A 19479-nucleotide genomic window follows, 5' to 3' on the forward strand; every position below is an offset into this window, starting at 1 on the left:
TCCAAAGGGACAAGAGTAAAGCCCTCGTCTCAGGCTCCCTAAACCTCAGGAGCTAACAATCAGGATTTAGGGAATGGAAAGGACCAAATTTGCCTGAAGTGGAGAAGACCCATAGTGGGGCGGGAGGCAAAGGCATCTGGTCTTCTCTTCTCTCGCTCTGTTCCCCAACTCCCTCACCTCTCGCTACTTCCCCAACTCCCTCACCTCTCGCTAGCCGCCCCCACCTGCTCCTCCCAGGCATCTTTCCCTCCCCCTCCTCCTTCCCAGGCCCCTCCCCCACCCTTCTTTGCCTGTTCTCCCACCTCTGTGGAGGTGGAGGAAGAGGGGGCGGGAGCCAAGAACAGGTCTCCTCCCTCCAGCATAACCCAGGACCGTTTCCCTTCCGCTATAGACAACTCTGCCTCAGCAGCCGAGGAGGAGGAGATAGCGGGCCCCCGGCGTTTGAAGGAGGCGCAGCCAGGGGCTCTGGGCATGTGGGTCCGGCAGGTGCCCTGGCCTCTCACTTGGGCTGTGCTGCAGTTGAGCTGGCAAGCAGGGTGGCTTCTAGGTATGTGGCTCCGAGGGACGTGGGATCAGGGTTGGTGGCTGGGGCAGGGCTTGAAGAAACGGGCACCCAGAGTCCCTGTCACTGGAGGAGAGGAACACCTGTGTCTCTTGGTTACCTAGATTGGCTCCTTTTTTTTTTTTTTTTTTTCGCCCTCGGTGGGTTTTACAGGTGGAGGGCCTGCCAGGGCTCAGCATCCGCCTCCTAGTTTCTTCCAGGCAGACTGAACATTTGTCCAATCTCAGCTGATCCTTTATGTCCCTCCCTGTGGAGCAATGGTGGGTCTGGCCTTGGCCACCACGGCTCTGCTTCAGGATTCTGCCAGGCCCTGGTGTCCTTGGCCCTTCCCTGTGTCTTCTTATTGTTGGGGACATCCCTCCATGAGGCCCACACTACACACTGGATAGATGACTGGCAGTTTCTCCCCAAGGGTCTATCAGCTGTATACTCCTCATGGGCACAGTTTCCTATGTTGCCATCTCTGGAGGACTCTAGACCGCACATTCCTGGCCTCCTAGCATCCATGGTGGACTCGGGGGAGGGTGAGATCGAGGGGTACAGCGATCCTGGTCAAATTCCTCACAGAGAAAACTTGACCTCACTCCCCTATACTCTTTACCCTGTACCCTGTACCCTCTACTCTCAGGACTGAGCCCACCTTCACTGGGAACCCAGGGCTAGGGGAAAAGTCACCTAGCTCCTGGGCCAGGGCTACTCCTGCAAAGCGTAAGACAGTGACCCAAGCTTCTACCCTGTGCTGACTGCCCTAGGACATGTTTTACCTGTAACGATGTCCCCTTGCTCATATGAGGCTTCAGTCACCTCCACCCCGGCCTCTTCACAATCTTGAGAGCTGGGTAGGACTGGGAACTGAGTGTGCTCATCACCTTAGGCTGCAGGCCAAGGCCGGTTGGGAGGCTGGGAATACTTGGCCTCCATGCTGGCCTCTGGTAGGAGAGCCCTTGGGTTGCTCTCAGGACTGATGAGCATACAGCTCTGAACATGGGAGATGGTCCGAGGCCCTAGGGATGAAAGATGAACCTTGGGGGAACCTTGTCAGGAAACCCAGGGAACAAAGAGAGAAGGATCATGGGTCACCGGAGAGAAGGACCCGAGACCTAAAGGAGGCTATGACTCACTCTGGTGACCTGGTACACTGGGCATGTCCCCAAATGCAACTTTATGACAGAGTACGGACAGAGGGGTGTGTTCTGCAGGCCTGCTCTAGATTGTCTGGCAAATGTCTTGGAGCCGGCGTTCCTCTCTGGCCATCTGAACAGCCTTGCGCCGAGCCTGTCACACAGCCAATGCCCTGCACTTGGTGGCAGTGGACTTTACGTCCAGGACATCTCTCCCTTCCGGATTGCCTCGCTCTCTTTATTTCAGTTGGTCCCGTAGACAGCCCCTCTCATGCTTACTAGTTTTACACGTCTCCCAACCTCAACCCTGACTGCCTAGTGACTAAGGTGAGGAAATTCAGGCTTGGAAATGGACCACCACGTATCCAGACTAAAGACAAGCATAGCTGAGCATGCCCGTCAAACGTTCAAAGCCAGCCTGGGCTGCCTTGCTGGCAGACCCTTTCAGAAGAAGCCGTAAGTTAGGAATCCATAAAGCCATTGGTGAACATGGTGACCTTTGGCGAGCCTCGCAGTCTCTTTACGGTTTTCTCGCCTACATTTTCTTTCTTTCGTTCTTTCGTTTTTCCATTTTATTATTTTATCTTAGGTGTATGGGTGTTTTGCCCGTACGTCTGCATCGCATGTGCGCCTCGTGTCTGGGGAGGCACTGGAGTTACATGTGGTTGTGAGCTGCCATGTAGCTGCTGGGAATTGAACCTGGGTCCTCTGGGAGAACAAACAGCCAGAACTTTTAACCACTGGGGCATCTCTCCAGCCTCCCACCTACAATCTGGGAAAAACAGTGACTGCCTCGTGAGATTTGCTCAGACCACTTATGAAAACTGCCAAGCGCATCCTAAGGACACATTTCCTAAAGTCAGACTTGCTTTCTATAATCCATAATTTTGAAAAATACGTACATACATATATGTATATACACGTCTGCATAGATAACCTATTAAGCCCATTCAGGCTTGTTCCTATGTGTACGTGTTCAGGGTTGACCTCTTGGGATTGGACAACCTGCCTGGGAATTTGTCTTTGAAGCAACTGATTCCCCCTCTCTTGTTAGCCATTAGCCTCCGATAGTTTTTCATATGGGGATAGGACCGTGTGGAATTTCCTCTGTTCACATCTGTGTGGCAAGTGGTGTTGTAATCATGCTAGTCTTGTGTTCAGTCTGCCATGGTTGAGAGCTCATGGGTGTACTGGCCCTGTAGTGTCCAGGGAACGCTCTGTCAACAGGTGGCCTGGGCCTCCGGCTCCTACAAGTTTTCCACGCTGTCTTCTGTGATTTCCCCTGAGCCTTAGCGTCAGGGTTTGCGTTCCCAATCTATCAGTCGGAGCTGTGCGATCCAGTCACTTGTTCTCCTGTGACTGTGTTGGGCATCTCTGAAATCACCGCCTTATGCTGCAAAAAGAATCTTCTTTGGGGAAGGAGTGGGAAGTAGATTTGGCATGTGAAATGAGAAAGGACAGTTTTTTAAAAAAATTAAATTAAAAAATTGAAAAAAATGATAAAAAAGAAAATCTTCTTTGATGAGGGATGAGGGCACATTTGTATTAATAAGGATAGATATTTAGAAAACAGCGATACATACATGATAGGTAGATAGATAGATAGATAGATAGATAGATAGATAGAGAGATAGAGAAATAGAGAGATAGAGAGATAGATAGATAGAACTCTGTGTGTGTATGTGTTATATTAGTTTAGAATATTGACCTTTCTTGGGGCAATGTCTCATCAGATTGCCCAGGCCAGCATAAAACTCAAAATTGTCCAGCTCTAATCTCACCAGCACACACACACAATCTCACCTGGCTTATTGGTACTTCCTGTCTTTACTGGCTTGACTGGACCACTGTCACCAAGTACCACAGCTTATGGAGAAGGGGCTTAGGAAGCATTGTCTCAGGCTTGGGGTCTTAAATTGGAACTCAAGATAGGGGGATCCTCAGTCCCTGTGAGCCGGTTAAGTTCCAGGTCCCCCTCCTGCCTCTGAATTCTCCAGCAACCTTTGGATTCCTTGGTACCTAGACACCTCCCCGTCTTCTGCCTTTACCCTTCTGCATCAATGTCCATAATCCCCTTTCTACATAGACATCAGTCCCTCTAGCTGAGACCTACCCTCTCCAAAGTGACCTTATCTAATTAATCCTATAGCTAGCCCCTACTGCTAGTGAATTTCTATCCCTAGGTGCTGGTGTAAAGGCTCCAGTTTGTGTTTAGGAACAGTTCAGCCCCATCTCCCATCTCCTCTCATCACTGTGAGGCTCTGCATCACTGAGCATCAACGACAGATGTTAGGAAGCCTTTTACCCGCATCCCTGTCAGTCCCATGGAGACACATCCCCACCTAGATGCAGCTAGAGCTCTGACTAGCTCATCTTGCTTCTAACTGGCTCGCTTCTCCCTGGCTGGAACCCTTGTGGGTGGCATGGTTTTGGCTGAGTGTCTGCAGGTTCTTTGCCTTTGGCTTGGTTAGCCTGTGCTCTTAGCCGCTTAGGCAAGAAATGTGGAGTGTCATCTGGGACATCTCACATCTACTTGAAACTACAGCCCTGGTCATCTTTGGAAGTGCCCTTCTGGGATCCTCACCCTGGGGACATTTCTCCAGGTGGACATAGGGGATACAACCCATTTGTAATGAATAAGAAGACCCCTGTCACCCCCCTGACCATGCTGTCGTCATCCCAGATGAGTCTTGCCTACATAAGGTACTTTATGCGTCTATGCAGTTATGATTTGGCCTCAGCGCACAGGAGCCTGTGGTCTGCAGTGCGCTTGTCGTGTGGCCCTCCAGGTTCAGGCTGACTGAAAGGACTCATCCTTTCAACCTCCCAGTGCTAACCAGGACATGGCACTCACCCATCAACTCAGCTCTGTCCATGAACCCAAGAGAAAGCTCAGGGAAACCGAGAAGACCCCTGACATCTGTGAATCACACCTTCTAGGCAGAACTGCACAGGTTAAGGAGGCCAGGAAGACTCCTGTGGGGAGAAAGCCTAGCTTAGTCCCTGTTCTGCTGTTCTATTTATGAAGAACAAGGTTTAATCATCTCGGGGTTCTAGGAGCAGGGAGTCTAAGATCAAGAGGTGGTCTCCAGTGAGTCCTTCTTGCCAATGGGAGGAGTGCAGGGTCCCAAAGTGGTCCGGGGGATCCTAAGAAGGACGGGGCAAGTGCTCAGTCTTTGAGCCCAGCCTCTTCCTCCACAGCATATGACCCAACAGCCTGTGAGTGGGCACGCAGCTCCCTCCCGAGCTCTCCCTTCCCGGTATCACTCGCATATGACTTGGGGGTTAGTGTTCTGGGGACAGGCACTCACTGACGACATGATTGTGGGGTGAAAACTCCCAAGTAAGTTGGACAGGGGTGGGGTTGAAGAGCAGAAGGCTAAGTTGCCACCACTGGCACCCCCACACTTGACCTCCAACGGCAGAAGTCCCAGGACAGGTTGGACAGGGGAAAGGGGCCCTTTACATTACATTCTGGGCTTCACACCCCACTAGGTTGGAAGACAACGGGGTGAGTTCAACTAGGCTGGCTCTGGGTGCATCCCCAAAAGGTATCCCAGTCAGTTCTAGGTTCCCAAATCCTGGTTAGAGACCCACAAGATGAGCAGCAAAGTGAGCTAAACATGAAAAAGGGTCAAATCTCCTCACTGGCATGCACACTACCAAGTGAAGGACAGGCTCATCTGTTAATTTTTACAAATAAAAGAAGCGTGTGCATGCGTGTGTGTGTGTGTGTGTGAACATCATTGTACATGCACATTTATGTACATGCGTGTGAGCATATATGTGAAGACCAGAGGTAAATATTAGATGTCTTCCTCTGTTTCTCTCCATCTTAATTTTTGAAACAGGAGCTCTCTCTTACTGACTCAGTCAAATTGGCTCTCCAACATGCCTCGGGTGTCCTCCTATCCCCGCCTTCTCAGTCCCAGGATTACAGGCAGGCACTGCCACACCGGAATTAGATAGATACTAGAAATCAATCTCCTCACATTTGGTTGGCAGACACATTAGCAACTGAGCCAACACCACAGCCCTGTGACGCTTCTGGTGTGTGGATGTGGGTGTCCGTGGGTGCACGCACCTTTGCCTGCGTATGTGCCGGCCAGAGGAAGGTACCCTGCCTTGTTGCTCATACCTCAATGGAGATTACACCCGCTAGTGATTAACTCCGAGTCCTCAGTAATGCATCCGTGTCACATTAAGGAAAGAAATTGAAGCACCTCCCCTTGGAGTCACTTAACCAAGAGCCATTCCAGATTGGAACTCTCTGCTTCATGCTCCACGTGTCTCTCTGTTTGAGTCTGAATCTGTGCCTGCGTAAAAGCTGGCTTGTGCATCTGCCCGTATGTCTGTGTCTTCTGTTCAGTGTGTATGTGTCGTAGCTGTCCGTTTCTGTGAGTGGTGTCTGTCTGTTGTATGAGCTGTGTGTATATGTCTGTCTGTCTGTCCATTGTGGACGTCTGTATCTATGTGTACTGTCTGTCTGTTGTATGAGGTGCTCATGTGCTTATATACAAATGTGGCTGTCATGGCTGTCCGTCTGTGAGTGGTGTCTGTCTGTCTAACATAGCTGTCTGTATCTGTGAGGCTGTCTGCTGTACGAGTTCTGCATGTGTGTGCCTGTCTGTCTGTCCCTCAGAAAGGACTTTGCTCTGTCATTATGGAACAGCATAAAAAGCATCCTATGGGGAGAGAATGGGATACTTGACAGAAATCTTTAAGAGTGTTACCAGGGATTAAGTGGCTGGCTCCCACTGATCTCAGCTGACCCAGATGACAAGCACCATTGTCACCCAGTACCCGTACACGGATGCTTTCCACCTTTGTGACAGATTTTAGAAGACTGCCTTCAGCCTCTGCATTTTCTGCTTGCAGCGAACGGTCTACATGCATTATCTGGGTCAGCGGCATGCAAGAGTGTGTAACTTAAGACTGCAGCTATGCATTGCTCGGGTTGTAAAAGCTGATTACGTGGGAGATCCAAGGCATGTAAGGTTCATTGTTATATTGTTCTCTTAAAGGCAGGTTATAGTGGGGCTCGGTGGCACAAAGCTTGGAAGGCAAATGGATCTCTTGAGCTCAAGGCCGGGCTGAGTACACAGTGATTTAGCAGTCATTTTTTTATTGATTTTATTGAGCTCTACATTTTTCTCTGCTCCCCTCCCTGCCTCTCCCCTCCCCTTCAACCCTCTCCCAAGGTCCCGGTGTTCCCAATTTACTCTGGAGACCTTGTCTTTTTCTACTTCCCATGTAGATTAGATCTATGTATGTTTCTCTTAGGGTCTTCGTTGTTGTCTAGGTTCTCTGGGATTGTGATTTGTAGGCTGGTTTTCTTTTCTTTATGTCTAAAAATCACTTATGAGTGAGTCTGTGTGATAATTGTCTTTCTGGGTCTGGGTTACCTCACTCAAAATGATGTTTTCTAGCTCCATCCATTTGCCTGCAAAATTCAAGATGTCATTTTTTTCCTGCTATGTAGTACTCTATTGTGTAAATATACCACATTTTCCTTAACCATTCTTCGGTCGAGGGGCATTTAGGTTGTTTCCAGGTTCTGGCTATGACAAACAATGCTGCTATGAACATAGTTGAGCACAAGTCCTTGTGGTATGATTGAGCATCTTCTGGATATATACCCAAAAGTGGTACTCCTGGGTGTTGAGGAAGGTTGTTTCCTAATTTTCTGGGAACTCACCACACTGACATAGGATAGCAGTCTTAAGTCTTCAGTGAACACAAGCTATTATTAACTTTGGCTGTGAGTTCCAACAAAAATCCCAGTCTCTTAAAATGTAAGTGATACTTTCAAACTATTGCATCACCACACACCATATTCCCTTGAGACAATATCTTCCACTAAACCTAGAGCTTGCGTTCTTCAGCCAAGCTAACTGGCTGTAAGTCTCCAAGGCTCCTCCTGTCTCTACCTCCCATGATGCTGACATTGCAAGCACATACTGCCACAGCTGACTTTTCCTTTCCAAACTCCCTCTCCCAGTTCTCCTTTCTCCCCCCTGTGAAATTTCTAACTGTGCACATGGCATCAGAACAGTTTCCTGGAACTTACCGTGTGCGAGGGGCACAGGGAAATCCTCCCTCACTGTACCCAGAAGTTGGTCTTCTCACATCTCCTCGCCGCTCACTTTGGATTAACCGGAAGTGCCTTTCTCACAGCAGGACAGCGCCTGCCTGTGATCTTGGCACCTAGGGGGCAGAAGGTGAATTGTGAGTTCAAGGCCAGCCTCAGCTCTTGAACCAGTTCCTGTCTTTAAAAGAGAAGCCACCGTTATGCGTTCTAACCACAGTGACACTTCACTTTCATCTACCTGTGCGCTCCCACAGGCAGCCACAGCATGAAAGGGAGACTCAGAAGTGCTGCCTAGGGCCTCAGATGCTGCAGCATTTGTCTCGCTTTCTCGGGACTGCAGTAGATGCTTCATGCTGAACACACCTAGCCGCCATCGCACGCAACGAGGTGCTCCCAGATCAGCTCCTGATAGCTCTCTCAAGGGCCTATTTTCTGAGTGACACTGTACTTCTATGGATTATCTGAGTCCCTGGGGGTATCCCACTCCATATAGTATTACCACCTTGTGGCCTTCAGAGGCAGACACTCTCTTGCCAAAGCCCAGTCCCTCCTAACATCCCCCCTATGAGGAAGTCCCCACCCTTGTCATCTCTAGGCCCACCACAGGCACATGGAGGGAAGACACATGCCAGTTCAAGAAAAGAATTCCCACACGAGATGACTAAGGGAAGATAAGAGACTGTGGGGTACAAAGGGAGCAGAGACTGCTCTGAGGAGGGAGGAAGGGACATGGGGGGAGGCCCCAGACATGGACAGAGCAAGATAGAGCCCTGGGATGGACACAAGCAGAGACCCACAAGAGGACAGAGACCTGGGAAGTCAACGACCCTGCCACCAGAGGAATAAACTGCAAAGAGTCAGTGAGAAGACAAGTGACCCAAAATGCCATACATGTAGACGCAGGAGCAGGAGAGACGAGGCAAGGCTCTGAGACCCGTGATCAAATGTCTACCCAAGAACTCATCTCAGGCAACCTAGGGGCCAGCGTTGAGAGGGTGGCAGGTGGCTCCCTGAGGACACACCACGGTCCCAAAGCCTAGGGGATGGATCCCATCTGAAGACAGAAGGTGACATTTGGGCAGAGGGGCCTGGTGCATTCACAGGTCACAGCTACCCTTGGAGAGGTGTGACAGTCCTGCCCAGAACAAAGAAGAGTCCTATACCTTTTGGCTCTCCGGGGGCTTTTCTGGTCCTCATGACCCTGGTAACTCTTGAGAATCTATTTGGAGATCAGTGCTTAAGTGCGGCTGTTGTGGTGGCTTTGCGGTGTCAGGGTAGGGCTGGACAGATTACCTGGAGTGCTAAAAGGAGCTCAAGTTTCTAGTTCCAAGGATGGAGACCATAGACCAGACCACACTGATAGATTCTAGAAGGGTGAAGGTGGGGATGATATGTCTGCTTCACCAAATCCGAGTCTAACCTTACTATAGTTGCTGGAGGCTTTCTTGAAAAAAGGCTCATATATTTCTTGAGTGAATGTTCGAAGAAGATATTTATTGACACTACTCTGCTGTGACATGCTAGCTGCATGTGGTTTAGACAGGCCAAAGGAAGAGTATACTGTAGCCCCATGATGTTTGTGTTGCCTCTGAGGAGGGACGGAACTTGGCTAGGATGGGAAGATCTCACACTGGCCACCCCCAGCCTGGGCGTGACTCCTCTGAGGACCCTTGACATCATTGTTCCTCCTGGCCCACACAGACCTACAGACCACTACCCAGAACCGCATGACTCAGGCTTCACCAACTGCGTGAGATCTAGGGACCCTGGCCTTTGCAGCACTCCAGGCCTGGCTCATAGACTACGCCCACCCGCAATTCAAGTGGCACTAGGTCATCAGCAGGGCCTGGCATCGTGCATCCATCACCCCTGTATAGCGGAGAACATCAGAGAGGGGAAATGTCAATTCTGCTTATTCATTGGTGGAGGCAATGTCTATAGTACAGTGCCCTGGGCCATGTAATTGGGTAGAATTCCCTCGCTATATGTCTAGGTACAACTGGGGACACAGCTCTGTCTTTGCACTGGCCCTTTCTCTACACGTTCCAGGTGCCCAGTGACTAGATAGGCCAAGGGCAAAGAATGCTGGCAGAAGAGCCAGAGTCGAGGCCAGAGCATCTTCAAGGATGGCTCTGTGGCTGTTTCCTGTGTGCATAGCTGTCTCCCCAGCAAGTGTGTGTTTGGCAGATCTGTCTTCCCTTGTCCCTGGAGCTTCTGACTGTACCCACATCTCTGACTGTGGGTTCAATGGTTGGCATCACATGGGTCCCAGTAGGGAGTGTTTTAGAGTACCAGCAGGAGGTTATATGTAAGTGTGCACATATATGTGACAAGAAGCCTGTCAGTGAGATAGGCACCTGCTGAGAAGAGCCACGAGGCCCTGCAGGATGTGTGAGGTACCCCTGACCAAGCCCTGGCAGCCGTACCATCCCGCTCATCTTTGTTTTTGGGAGTCCTGCACCATGGGACCTCTCCTTCTGTCCACTTCAGGGACAATGGTCTTTGGAGGCCCCTGGCTGTGACCTCTAATATGGCTGGAAGACACGACTGCCCCATAGCTTCTGCTACCAGGGCAGCTCTGTCATGCTGGATGGCGTCTCTGGTCCAGGACACAGCCTGGACCCCAAGTTTACTAAAGAATACACTACCTCCAATGTCTGGGTTTTTCGTGGAAGTCCCACTTCCCAATGTAGCATCCCACTGACCCTTCTAACAGAACTAGAAGGCTAGGGCTAGAACATGCAGGTCTGGCCCAGGACTCCTTGCACTGGAGTGGGAAGGTAAAGATATCTGGTGGGGGGGGGGAGATTCTCAAAGGATAGAAGTAAGCATGTCAGATAGATGCTTCCAGTCTCTAAGTTCAGTTACACTAAAGGAAGAACCCTGCTTGTTGGGGATAGGGACTCACATAGCCACAAGAAGCTACAGGCTCCTGAGCAGGGGTACTGCTTAGGAGATTGTCCTGGGGTCGGTCTGAGAGAACCATTCCTCTCCCCAGAGATTTCAGAAAATGGTCAAAAAGGGTACGCCCCTTCCTCACAGAGTTTTTTTTTCTCCTCCATCTCAGAGGTCTCCAGCAATTCCTGGAGGCCCCTCACCTTCTCCCCAGCCTGGCTCACAGTGTCCGAGGGAGCAAATGCCACCTTCACCTGCAGTTTCTCCAACTGGACCGAGGACCTTATGCTGAACTGGTACCGCCTGAGCCCCAGCAACCAGACTGAAAAACAGGCCGCCTTCTGCAACGGTTTCAGCCAGCCTGTCCGGGACAACCGCTTCCAGATCACACAGCTGCCCAACGGGCATGACTTCCACATGAACATCCTCGCCACACGACGAAATGACAGTGGCATCTACCTCTGTGGGGCTATCTCCCTGCCCCCCAAGCCACAAATCAAGGAGAGCCCTGGAGCAGAGCTTGTGGTAACAGGTGCGGCTAGAAACATCTGAATCGGAGACCCCTTATGGTGGAGCCCATGGAAGTAGGGTGGGTAGCCAGTCAGGGCCCATTCAAAGTGGGCTTGAAGCAGGCAGGATGGTTGCCCCTAAAGCGAATACATGATTGGTGTCCTAGAACTCTATCCTTTGTGGTCCTGTAGAGAGAATCCTGGAGACCTCAACAAGATACCCCAGCCCCTCATCACCCAGGCCAGCAGGCCAGTTTCAAGGCTTGGTCATTGGTATTATGAGTGTTCTAGTGGGTGTCCCTGTGCTGCTGCTGCTGACCTGGGTCCTAGCTGCTTTCTGCTCAACAGGTGTGTCAGGTAAGGCTCTTCAGAACCCTGCCCCTACCCCTGCCCCAGCCCCAGCCCCACCAAAATCAAAGCCTCAGGCCTTGCAAATAGTCTTGCTGGCCATTGTCCACCCACAATGCCTCCTTCCAACACTTCTACCTCCTACCTTCCTCATGGCTCCTGACTGTCCTGAAACCTTGTAGTCCCAATACTTCACACCCACTTGGACCATCACACATATCCTAGCCACTACAAGAGCCTGTATCCGCCCCATGCACAGCTAGCTCCAGGAGCGTCCTAGCTAAGTCTGGTCATCAGCCAGCTAAGAAGCCACACAGAGTATCTGCAGCATGTCTGCCGTGTGCTATGGTGCACTAGGAAAATGGTCACACGTGGGCATCCATCCCTGTGGCAGGCCCATAGTCCACAACTCATGACCCAAGTGGGAACTCCCAGATACTAAATGGGAAGGGCATGAGTGGGAATAGAAAGCCTGATGCCTTCCCATGGTCTAGGTCTCCTCAGGGCCTGAAACCCCTACTCCAAAACACACACACACACACACACACACACACACACACTGCCAAGACATTCCCCTCCACCAGGGAGGATGGTTCAACAGCTGCCCCTCTAATTCAGAGTATGTTTCTCAACAGAGGCCAGAAGAACTGGAAGAAAGGAACAGCCTCTGGTGAGTCTGGGTCTCCTTTCTTGAGGGATTCATCACAGTCTACCCCAGGGCTTGGTACAGGCAGAGAGGACCATGAGGCCTGGGAGCTGCAGCCTAGAGAATTAAGCTCACAATTCCCGCCAGGATCCTACAGCCATATTCTGATGTTCTACCCATCAGCTGACCCCAGAGTGCATAGCCCTGACATTCCCATAGTCATTCTGTTCTGGGTAGAGACAAGTAAAAATGTCACATTTTGGAAAACTAAACCTGCAAGAAGGCCAGGAACCATTTAGAGGTAGAAACTGAACCAGAAACAAAGGCGCTGCATCCTAAATCTCAGAGAGGGAAGTAGGGAGAAGAGACAGCTGTTAGGTCCCAGCTTCAACGGCTGAGGTCTATAAGAAGAACCCCAAATCCAGTGACAGATTGGAAACTCAGCATAGGGAATGGCTGAGATTATGGGATGCACACACCACCCCCAAATGACTACACAGACAACTCTTTCTTCTTCCTCCCTTGAAGAAGGAGGACGCCTCAGCTGCACCTGTCTTCAGTGTGGCCTACGAGGAGCTGGACTTTCAGGGAAGACAGAAGACTCCAGAGCTCCCCACGCCCTGTGTACACACAGAGTATGCCACCATTGTCTTCACTGAAGGGCTGGGTGCCTCATCCTTAGGACGTAGGGGCTCAGCAGATGTCCCTCAAGGTCCCCGGCCTCCAAGGCATGAGGATGGACACTGCTCTTGGCCCCTTTGACCAGATGCTTCCACCATTAGCATTTTGCAGACTCTCAACGGAGAGCACCGGTTCATTCCTCCATCAAGAGGAGCATGCGGGTTACCGTGCCACAAAGGCTCCCAGGGTCTGAGCTACCTGGAGTGACAACCCACCACTTGTACCAGTTCCAACACATGCGTTGTTGAGTGACAGTTCTCTTAATGTCTTCCACAAGCTGGGAGCAGCAAGTATCCCTGTCCCCTCGGGTCACAAAGCACAGAGCTGGCCTGAGCCTAGGTCTCCTGAACCCTGCTGCTGGGAACTGTGAAAGGATTGTGTCTCTGTAGCCTATGGCCTCGGGGAATTTTGTGTCTGGAAATGGGGAACCTGATTAGAGACTGCCTATGAGGCACCCCCATAACAAGGAGCTCCAGGTATACAGTAGACACAACACCTAAAGCTGTCTTTGAGAGACACTCAGCTGGGAGACCATAGGCTGGGGGACCTGGGGACCCTGAACTAGTTCCAAGGCCTGGAGAGGTTCTGGTGAAGACTAGGAAAGTGCCCAGCATCAGGGGTCTGGGGAAGCATGACCACTCACCAGGTAGAGGCTCTATGAGGGTCCCTGCTGTCCTTCTGTATGCACAGATACCTCAGATCTTTCTACAGCTGGGAAACTGAGGCAATGATGGGGCCCAACAGAGCTAGAGACCCACCCACACCTCCAGTGAGGCACTTGCCTCTCCCCTGATCTCCCTTAGGGACCAAAAGCACAGGTCCCGTGTCAGCATCAGGGAAGGGAAAAGAGAGACATAGTTTTGACTTATATCAACTGTGGCCATCTTAGGCAGTGGTTTGGGTGTTGGGGTCTCTCCGTTCATCCTCTTCTGGAGTCCAGTTCTGGCTGCCATTCACGCTGTGCTGTGAGCTGGACAAAGGATTTCAAGGGTCCCCTTGACACTTCAGACAGTCAAGGCAGCGAGAGTCTAGCTGTCTGGTGGGCACCCATATGGCCAGGGCTCCGTGTCCCTTTCCTTTGGTTCTAGCCTATTATAATTAAATGGTAACAAAAGCTTTAAGAAATTCTGTTCTCCTTCTGGCAGTGTTGGGGCCAGGGCAGTAAAGGAAGCGCTGCAGGGCCATGCCGAGGCTCCAGGTGAAGTAGGGCAGGTCACCACCCTCTTCAGGCCCAGTCTGAGCCAGTCCTTTCTATTCCTGACATACACAGTCACTCCCTAGCCTCATCTCCATTCGTCATTCTCAGGGTTACATGTCACCACCCAGGGACGAAAGACCTCAAGCGCAGAGGTTGAGGAAGAGGCATGCTCCCCACACCAGGCCTTCCGAGGCCCCCATGGCAACAGACCCCAAGCCTCAGCCCAGTTGAAAGATCCCCTGGGCTGCTTTGCCTGTATCCCCCATGTCCTCCTCTGTGAATCCTTCCAGGCAGCGTTGGTGCCATGTGTTGGGAGCCATCTCTGTAGGGTGGGTGAAGAGTATCTGGATGAGAGAGGTACCTGCGGGTCCCTTCCCAGGACACAGCATAGGACATTTCAGAAGGGATAAACTGTTCCCAGCCCAGCACTAGCCCGAGGTCCTGACTTTTGACAACAGAGGAAGGCGGGCAGCCTTCCAGCCTCTGCTGGAGACCAGAGAGCCGCCTTTGGGTGCCGCAGCTACCCACACATCCCCTACCCCTTGAGCCTCTCCTGAGCTCACTGCCATCAATCCGTATTGAGCAAGGGAGAAGGAGATGCCATGTCCTGGACAGGCAGTGTCAGAGGAGAGAGGTCAAGAATAAGCCAGGGTTCTAGGAAAACTCACCTGCGCTACAAAAGAAACCTAGTCACCCAGTTGATAGGAAGAAGGTGAACATCAAGAGATGGGCAGCTCTCCACTGTTCAAGAAGCCCCCTAGGGTAGCAGACCGTTGCGTGCTGGCCTGCTCCCTCTAGCACAGCTACAGGTGAGACATTACCCAGAGCAGTGGTCTCAACCTCCCTGATGTTGCCACTCTTTAATACAATTCCTTCTGCCGTGGTGACCCCCAACCATAAAATTATTTCATAAAAGCTACTTTGTAACTGTAACTTTGCTACGGTTATGAATCCTAACGTAGGGATTTGCTACGCGATCCCCGTGGGAGTTGCGGCCCACAGGTTGAGAACTGCTGACAGGAGAAGCAGGGTACACACATGCCTTCCCAGGGACACAGTGCTCTGCTCACAATGGCACCATACTGCGGACATGGTAGCTCTTCCTATAATTCTATAAATTCAACATCGTTCTGATAGAGAAAAAGTCTCACCTATATGTATATAAGAAAGTGGACAAAGAAGCAGACAAGATAATCATGCAGGAAGGGGGAGAGGAGGCCCCACTGCCTGCGCTGGGACCAGAGAGGAGCCACCTGAAGTCCCTGCAAGTGGGGACTTCCTATTAGGTCCTGGCATTCTCCTGGCTCAGTGTTCAGGTTCCCAACACATGCAAGACACTTGCACACTCCCAAACCCAGCAGAACATACGGACAGAACGTACAAGAAACTCAAGTAGGTGAGGGTGTGTTCCCAGACAGCATGGGTGTGGGACAAACCCTAGCTTTGGTCAAGGAGCAGTTCAAAATAAGATGGACATATTCAGCCCACAGAGTGGAAGGCAAAAGCCTCAATTCAAGGTGGTGAAAGACTATATCATACACAGCTGGAGTAAAACATCTGCCTGTCACACGAAGACCCAATGGAAAGGGGAAAATTCAGCCTATAACGGAAAAGTTGGCAGGAGATGTAACCATCCGTTCACCAAAACATGTGGTGCACATCCTTTAATGCCTGCTTATACACGTGTGCATATATGGTGTGTATGTTCACGCATGTGTTTTGTGTCTGTCCTTGTATATCTGTTGATGCACATGTGGATAAAGTGTGTGCATGGATGTGTGTGCCAATGCAGGTCACATGTGTACACACGCGCACACACACACACACCTTAAACGGGGAAAGAGTGCTCAGTGTTACTCATCATCCCCTCCTCCATGGCAGAAGGCACCAAGCTTATAGCGTTCACCTTTGCCCATCTGTTCCCTGTGTCACACTGTGAGGGAGGGAGGCACAGGACTGTCAGTGCTGAGTCAAAACCACACCAACCCAGCCATAGGGATCCGACCTGGCCCATGCCCTCTCATCCCCATCAGCAGTCTCAACGATTTGAGCAGAGTCAGCACAAGGTGCAGTAAGGATGACCAGCAACTCCCTGTGTCTGAAGACAAAGAACCAAGTTAGATTTGCGCCAAAATGAGAAGGGAGCCAGGTGCGCATCAAAAAACACCAGAACTAAAATCCGATTAACTCGCCTTGTCTATGTTGTTACAAGAACATCGTTATGAGTTAAAAGAATATAAAAGGGATGGAGAGTACAAAAAGAAAAAAAGAAAAAAGGAGGGAGAAGAGGAGGAGGCACAGCAGGCGGGAGGAAGTGGTCGTTTCTCTCAACGGTTCTCTGAACCTCCCGCCTGGCTCTGGGCTGCAAAGGCGCTTCTGGGCCAGGCCATCCGGTGGTGGCAGCCCCTGTTCAGATAAGAACTGAGAACAGCAGGGACCTGTCAGCACTTCACATCCGCTTTCCCGTAAAGCAGCCGCCGTGGCTGCACCTCCCCGCACTCATTTTTTCCGTCCCCTAGCTCTGCCCCAGGCACTTGTGTCACCGCCCGCCCGGCTGGGACCCTGCGCCTACCCCCTCCCACTGCGGTGTCCCTCATCTCTGGCGAGGCTGCAGCCTTAAGCAGCCTCTTGATGTGGCTCCTCCGCCACAAATCAAAGCTGACCCCAGGGGAGCAAGACCCAGGTGTCCAAGCTACCTACCCACGCTGAGCCCCGCCCAAAGGGTTTCTTTTTTTTTCTGTCCCCTCCCCATCTCTCAGGAAACGATGCCCTCCCTAACTGGTCTGCAGAGGTGGACAAAGGCCCCGGATTCAGACAATTAGGGTCTGGCACTGTAGGATGAAGGAGGCAGGAGAAGCAGCAGGGTTCTCTCAGAAGCCCAGTCAGTAGCTCTTGCTAAGGAAGGCAGGACTGGCACCTAGATCCCTGTGAGGACTAGAGGCTGAGTCCTGGTGGTCTCAGTCGTACAAGGTCAGTGGGCGGGTGCCGGTGGAGCCCCTTTGCAAGAGAGGAGCTCTCGAGTTTTTAAGTGTTCAAGGTGTGGAATTCCTCCAGATGGCAATCAATCCATCAAGGTTCTGCAACACAGGACATGAGAATCAACAAGGCCACTCGGGACACCCTTTCTTCTCTTCTAGAATAGATTTAGAGTTTGTTTTGTTTTGTTTGAGACCACAGGGTCTCACTATGTAGTCCTAGCTGGCCTGGAACTCAGATCTGGCTGCCTCTGCTTCCAGAGTACTGGGATTAAAGATGTTCAACAGCACATCTAGTCTTTAATATTTTGTAAAAGGGTGTGTGTGTGTGTGTGTGTGTGTGTGTGTGTGTGTTTTCATGGACTGTGGGCATCATTTGTATGTAAATGTCCATGGGGGATAGAGAGCATTTGATCCCTTGGAACTAGAGCTTCAGGCAGATGTGAGCCACCTGGTGTAAGTGTTAGGAACTGAATCTTGGTCCTCTGTAAAAGCAGTGGGCATTTTTAACTGCTGAGCCATCTCTCCAGCCAATGTATAGACCTAGTCAGGCTCCCCTTCTCACTGACAGGATCCCCTGCCAGAAACCTGGCCCCAAGGTATGGTCAGAGGGGGCTGTTACCAGGTAGCAAGCACCCAGGGACACCTGGTGGGCATATGTACACTGCTAACCCGCCCACACATGCTCATACAATCTGTAGCTGTTTGGAGGTTCATAGGTTTTTATCTCCAAACCCCAGAACCAAATCATTCCACAGGCAGAATGTTCATCAGGCATAAAAAGGGAATATCTGTGTCCCCCTCCACAGGCGCTTCCTCCACAAGAGTGAAGAGGTAGGAGCAGTCAGAATGTCCATCAGGGAAGGAGTGAATGAACCAAATAGAGTCACCCATACAGTGGAACATCGGCCCCAAGAGGGAAGGAAATTCTGACATATGCTACAGCATGGATGAATCATAACAGCAGCGTGCTCAGGGAAGTAAGCCGTTGCATGCAAAGATAAACTGCGATTCTACTCACACGAGGAGTGGACGTCAGAGATGGTAAGTCAAGCAGCGGCCGCCAGACCCTGGGGTGCAGGTGGCAACTTTGTACTTAATGGGTCTAGAGTTTGTTCTTATAACAAGAATCTTATTCTGGACTGGAAGGGCCGTTGCTAAGCCAAGAGGGCTAACAGGGACATGTGGCCCTCTGCCTAATCCCAGAAGCTGCCTCAGTTAGGCAAAAGGGAAGGATTCTCATCTGTGAGCACGTGACAACTGGCATTCCTCACTAAAGTAAGGGGAAACCAAGGCCCCAAGAGGGTCACCCTTAGTAGGAAGAGCTTGCCAGGGTGACAGGATCAGCAAGATCTAGGAGAGATGTGTAGGGCTCTTGTGAGCAGGACAGGCGGCAGGCCACCAGATGTGGTGTAAAGTGAAACCAGTGCTTAGAACTTAGCCCTTCTAGAGGGCAGCTTCTCCACTCACGACTCCTCGGCTGCAAAAGAGCTCACATACAACACGGTCCTCGGTGTCACTCAGTCTGCCAATGTGGTCGTCAATTTCGTCCGAAAATGAGTTGGCGTGAGGGCTCAGTGGTTATAAGAGTAGGTTCTACTCTTCCAGATGGTCCTAAATTTGGTTCCCAGCACCCACATCAGACAGCTCATAACTGCCTATAACCACAGCTCCAGCAGGATCTAATGCCTCTGGCCTCTGCGGGCACCTCTACTCCTCCTTCTCTCTCTCTCTCTCTCTCTCTCTCTCTCTCTCTCTCTCTCTCTCTCTGTGTGTGTGTGTGTGTGTGTGTGTGTGTGTGTGTGTGTGTGTGTGAAAAACAAAACATCTCCCCAGCAGCACCTGGTTTATATGTGACCCACAGCTGGGGACCATACCCTGGTCACAAAACTAGCCAGTCGGTTCAGGCTAGTCCCAGGTAAACTAGATGGACAGGGATCAGACCCTGAACACTTCCCAGTGTTGACAGGCTCATGAAAGGTAAGATAGGAGCCAAAGGGCAGGCATTCCCCAGAGCCAAGGCAGCCCTATGGCTGTTCAAATATCAAGTTTGTGGAACATGGTGATGAGTCAAAATTATGCAAATATGCTAAAGACTATGCAAAAAATCTACTCTCCTTTCTTAATTTTACAGCTTTATTGTTACACATTTTTAATGAATAAACTTCATTTATTAAAATTGTTTTGAGTTTGCAGAAAGTAGAACGGTCCTATGTATTCCTCATCCCATCCCAGACAGCTAGGTGCAGAGTCCCTGCATTTAACAGATTTAGGGAGGGCATTTGCAGCTCCTGCACATCCATGCTCACCCATCATTGTCCTCCAGAGCACAGCTTGCATCATGTTCCCTTGTTGGTGGCACTAAGTGGGTTTGTCAGATATCTGATGACATATACGGCCTTGACAGGCCCTGTCGAGTATCTTTCACAGCCCCAAACGTCCTCTTTAAGCAG

At 50.9% G+C, this 19479-nt stretch overlaps 1 protein-coding gene across 1 annotated transcript; it reads left to right on the forward strand.

The window, feature by feature from the left end:
• The first annotated feature begins 471 nt into the window (after positions 1-471).
• LOC121447530 (programmed cell death protein 1-like) lies at positions 472-13946 on the forward strand. The gene is made up of 5 exons (XM_041650818.1): positions 472-547; positions 10842-11201; positions 11371-11535; positions 12162-12196; positions 12701-13946. The coding sequence occupies exons 1-5, from the start codon at positions 472-474 to the stop codon at positions 12932-12934; spliced, it is 870 nt and encodes a 289-aa protein (XP_041506752.1). The 3' UTR covers positions 12935-13946.
• Positions 13947-19479: the final 5533 nt, after the last annotated feature.

This window comes from Microtus oregoni, unplaced genomic scaffold (genome assembly GCF_018167655.1).
Source record: "Microtus oregoni isolate MIOR12 unplaced genomic scaffold, Mior012 000004F_ref0000308, whole genome shotgun sequence".
In the NCBI taxonomy this organism is placed as follows: domain Eukaryota; kingdom Metazoa; phylum Chordata; class Mammalia; order Rodentia; family Cricetidae; genus Microtus; species Microtus oregoni.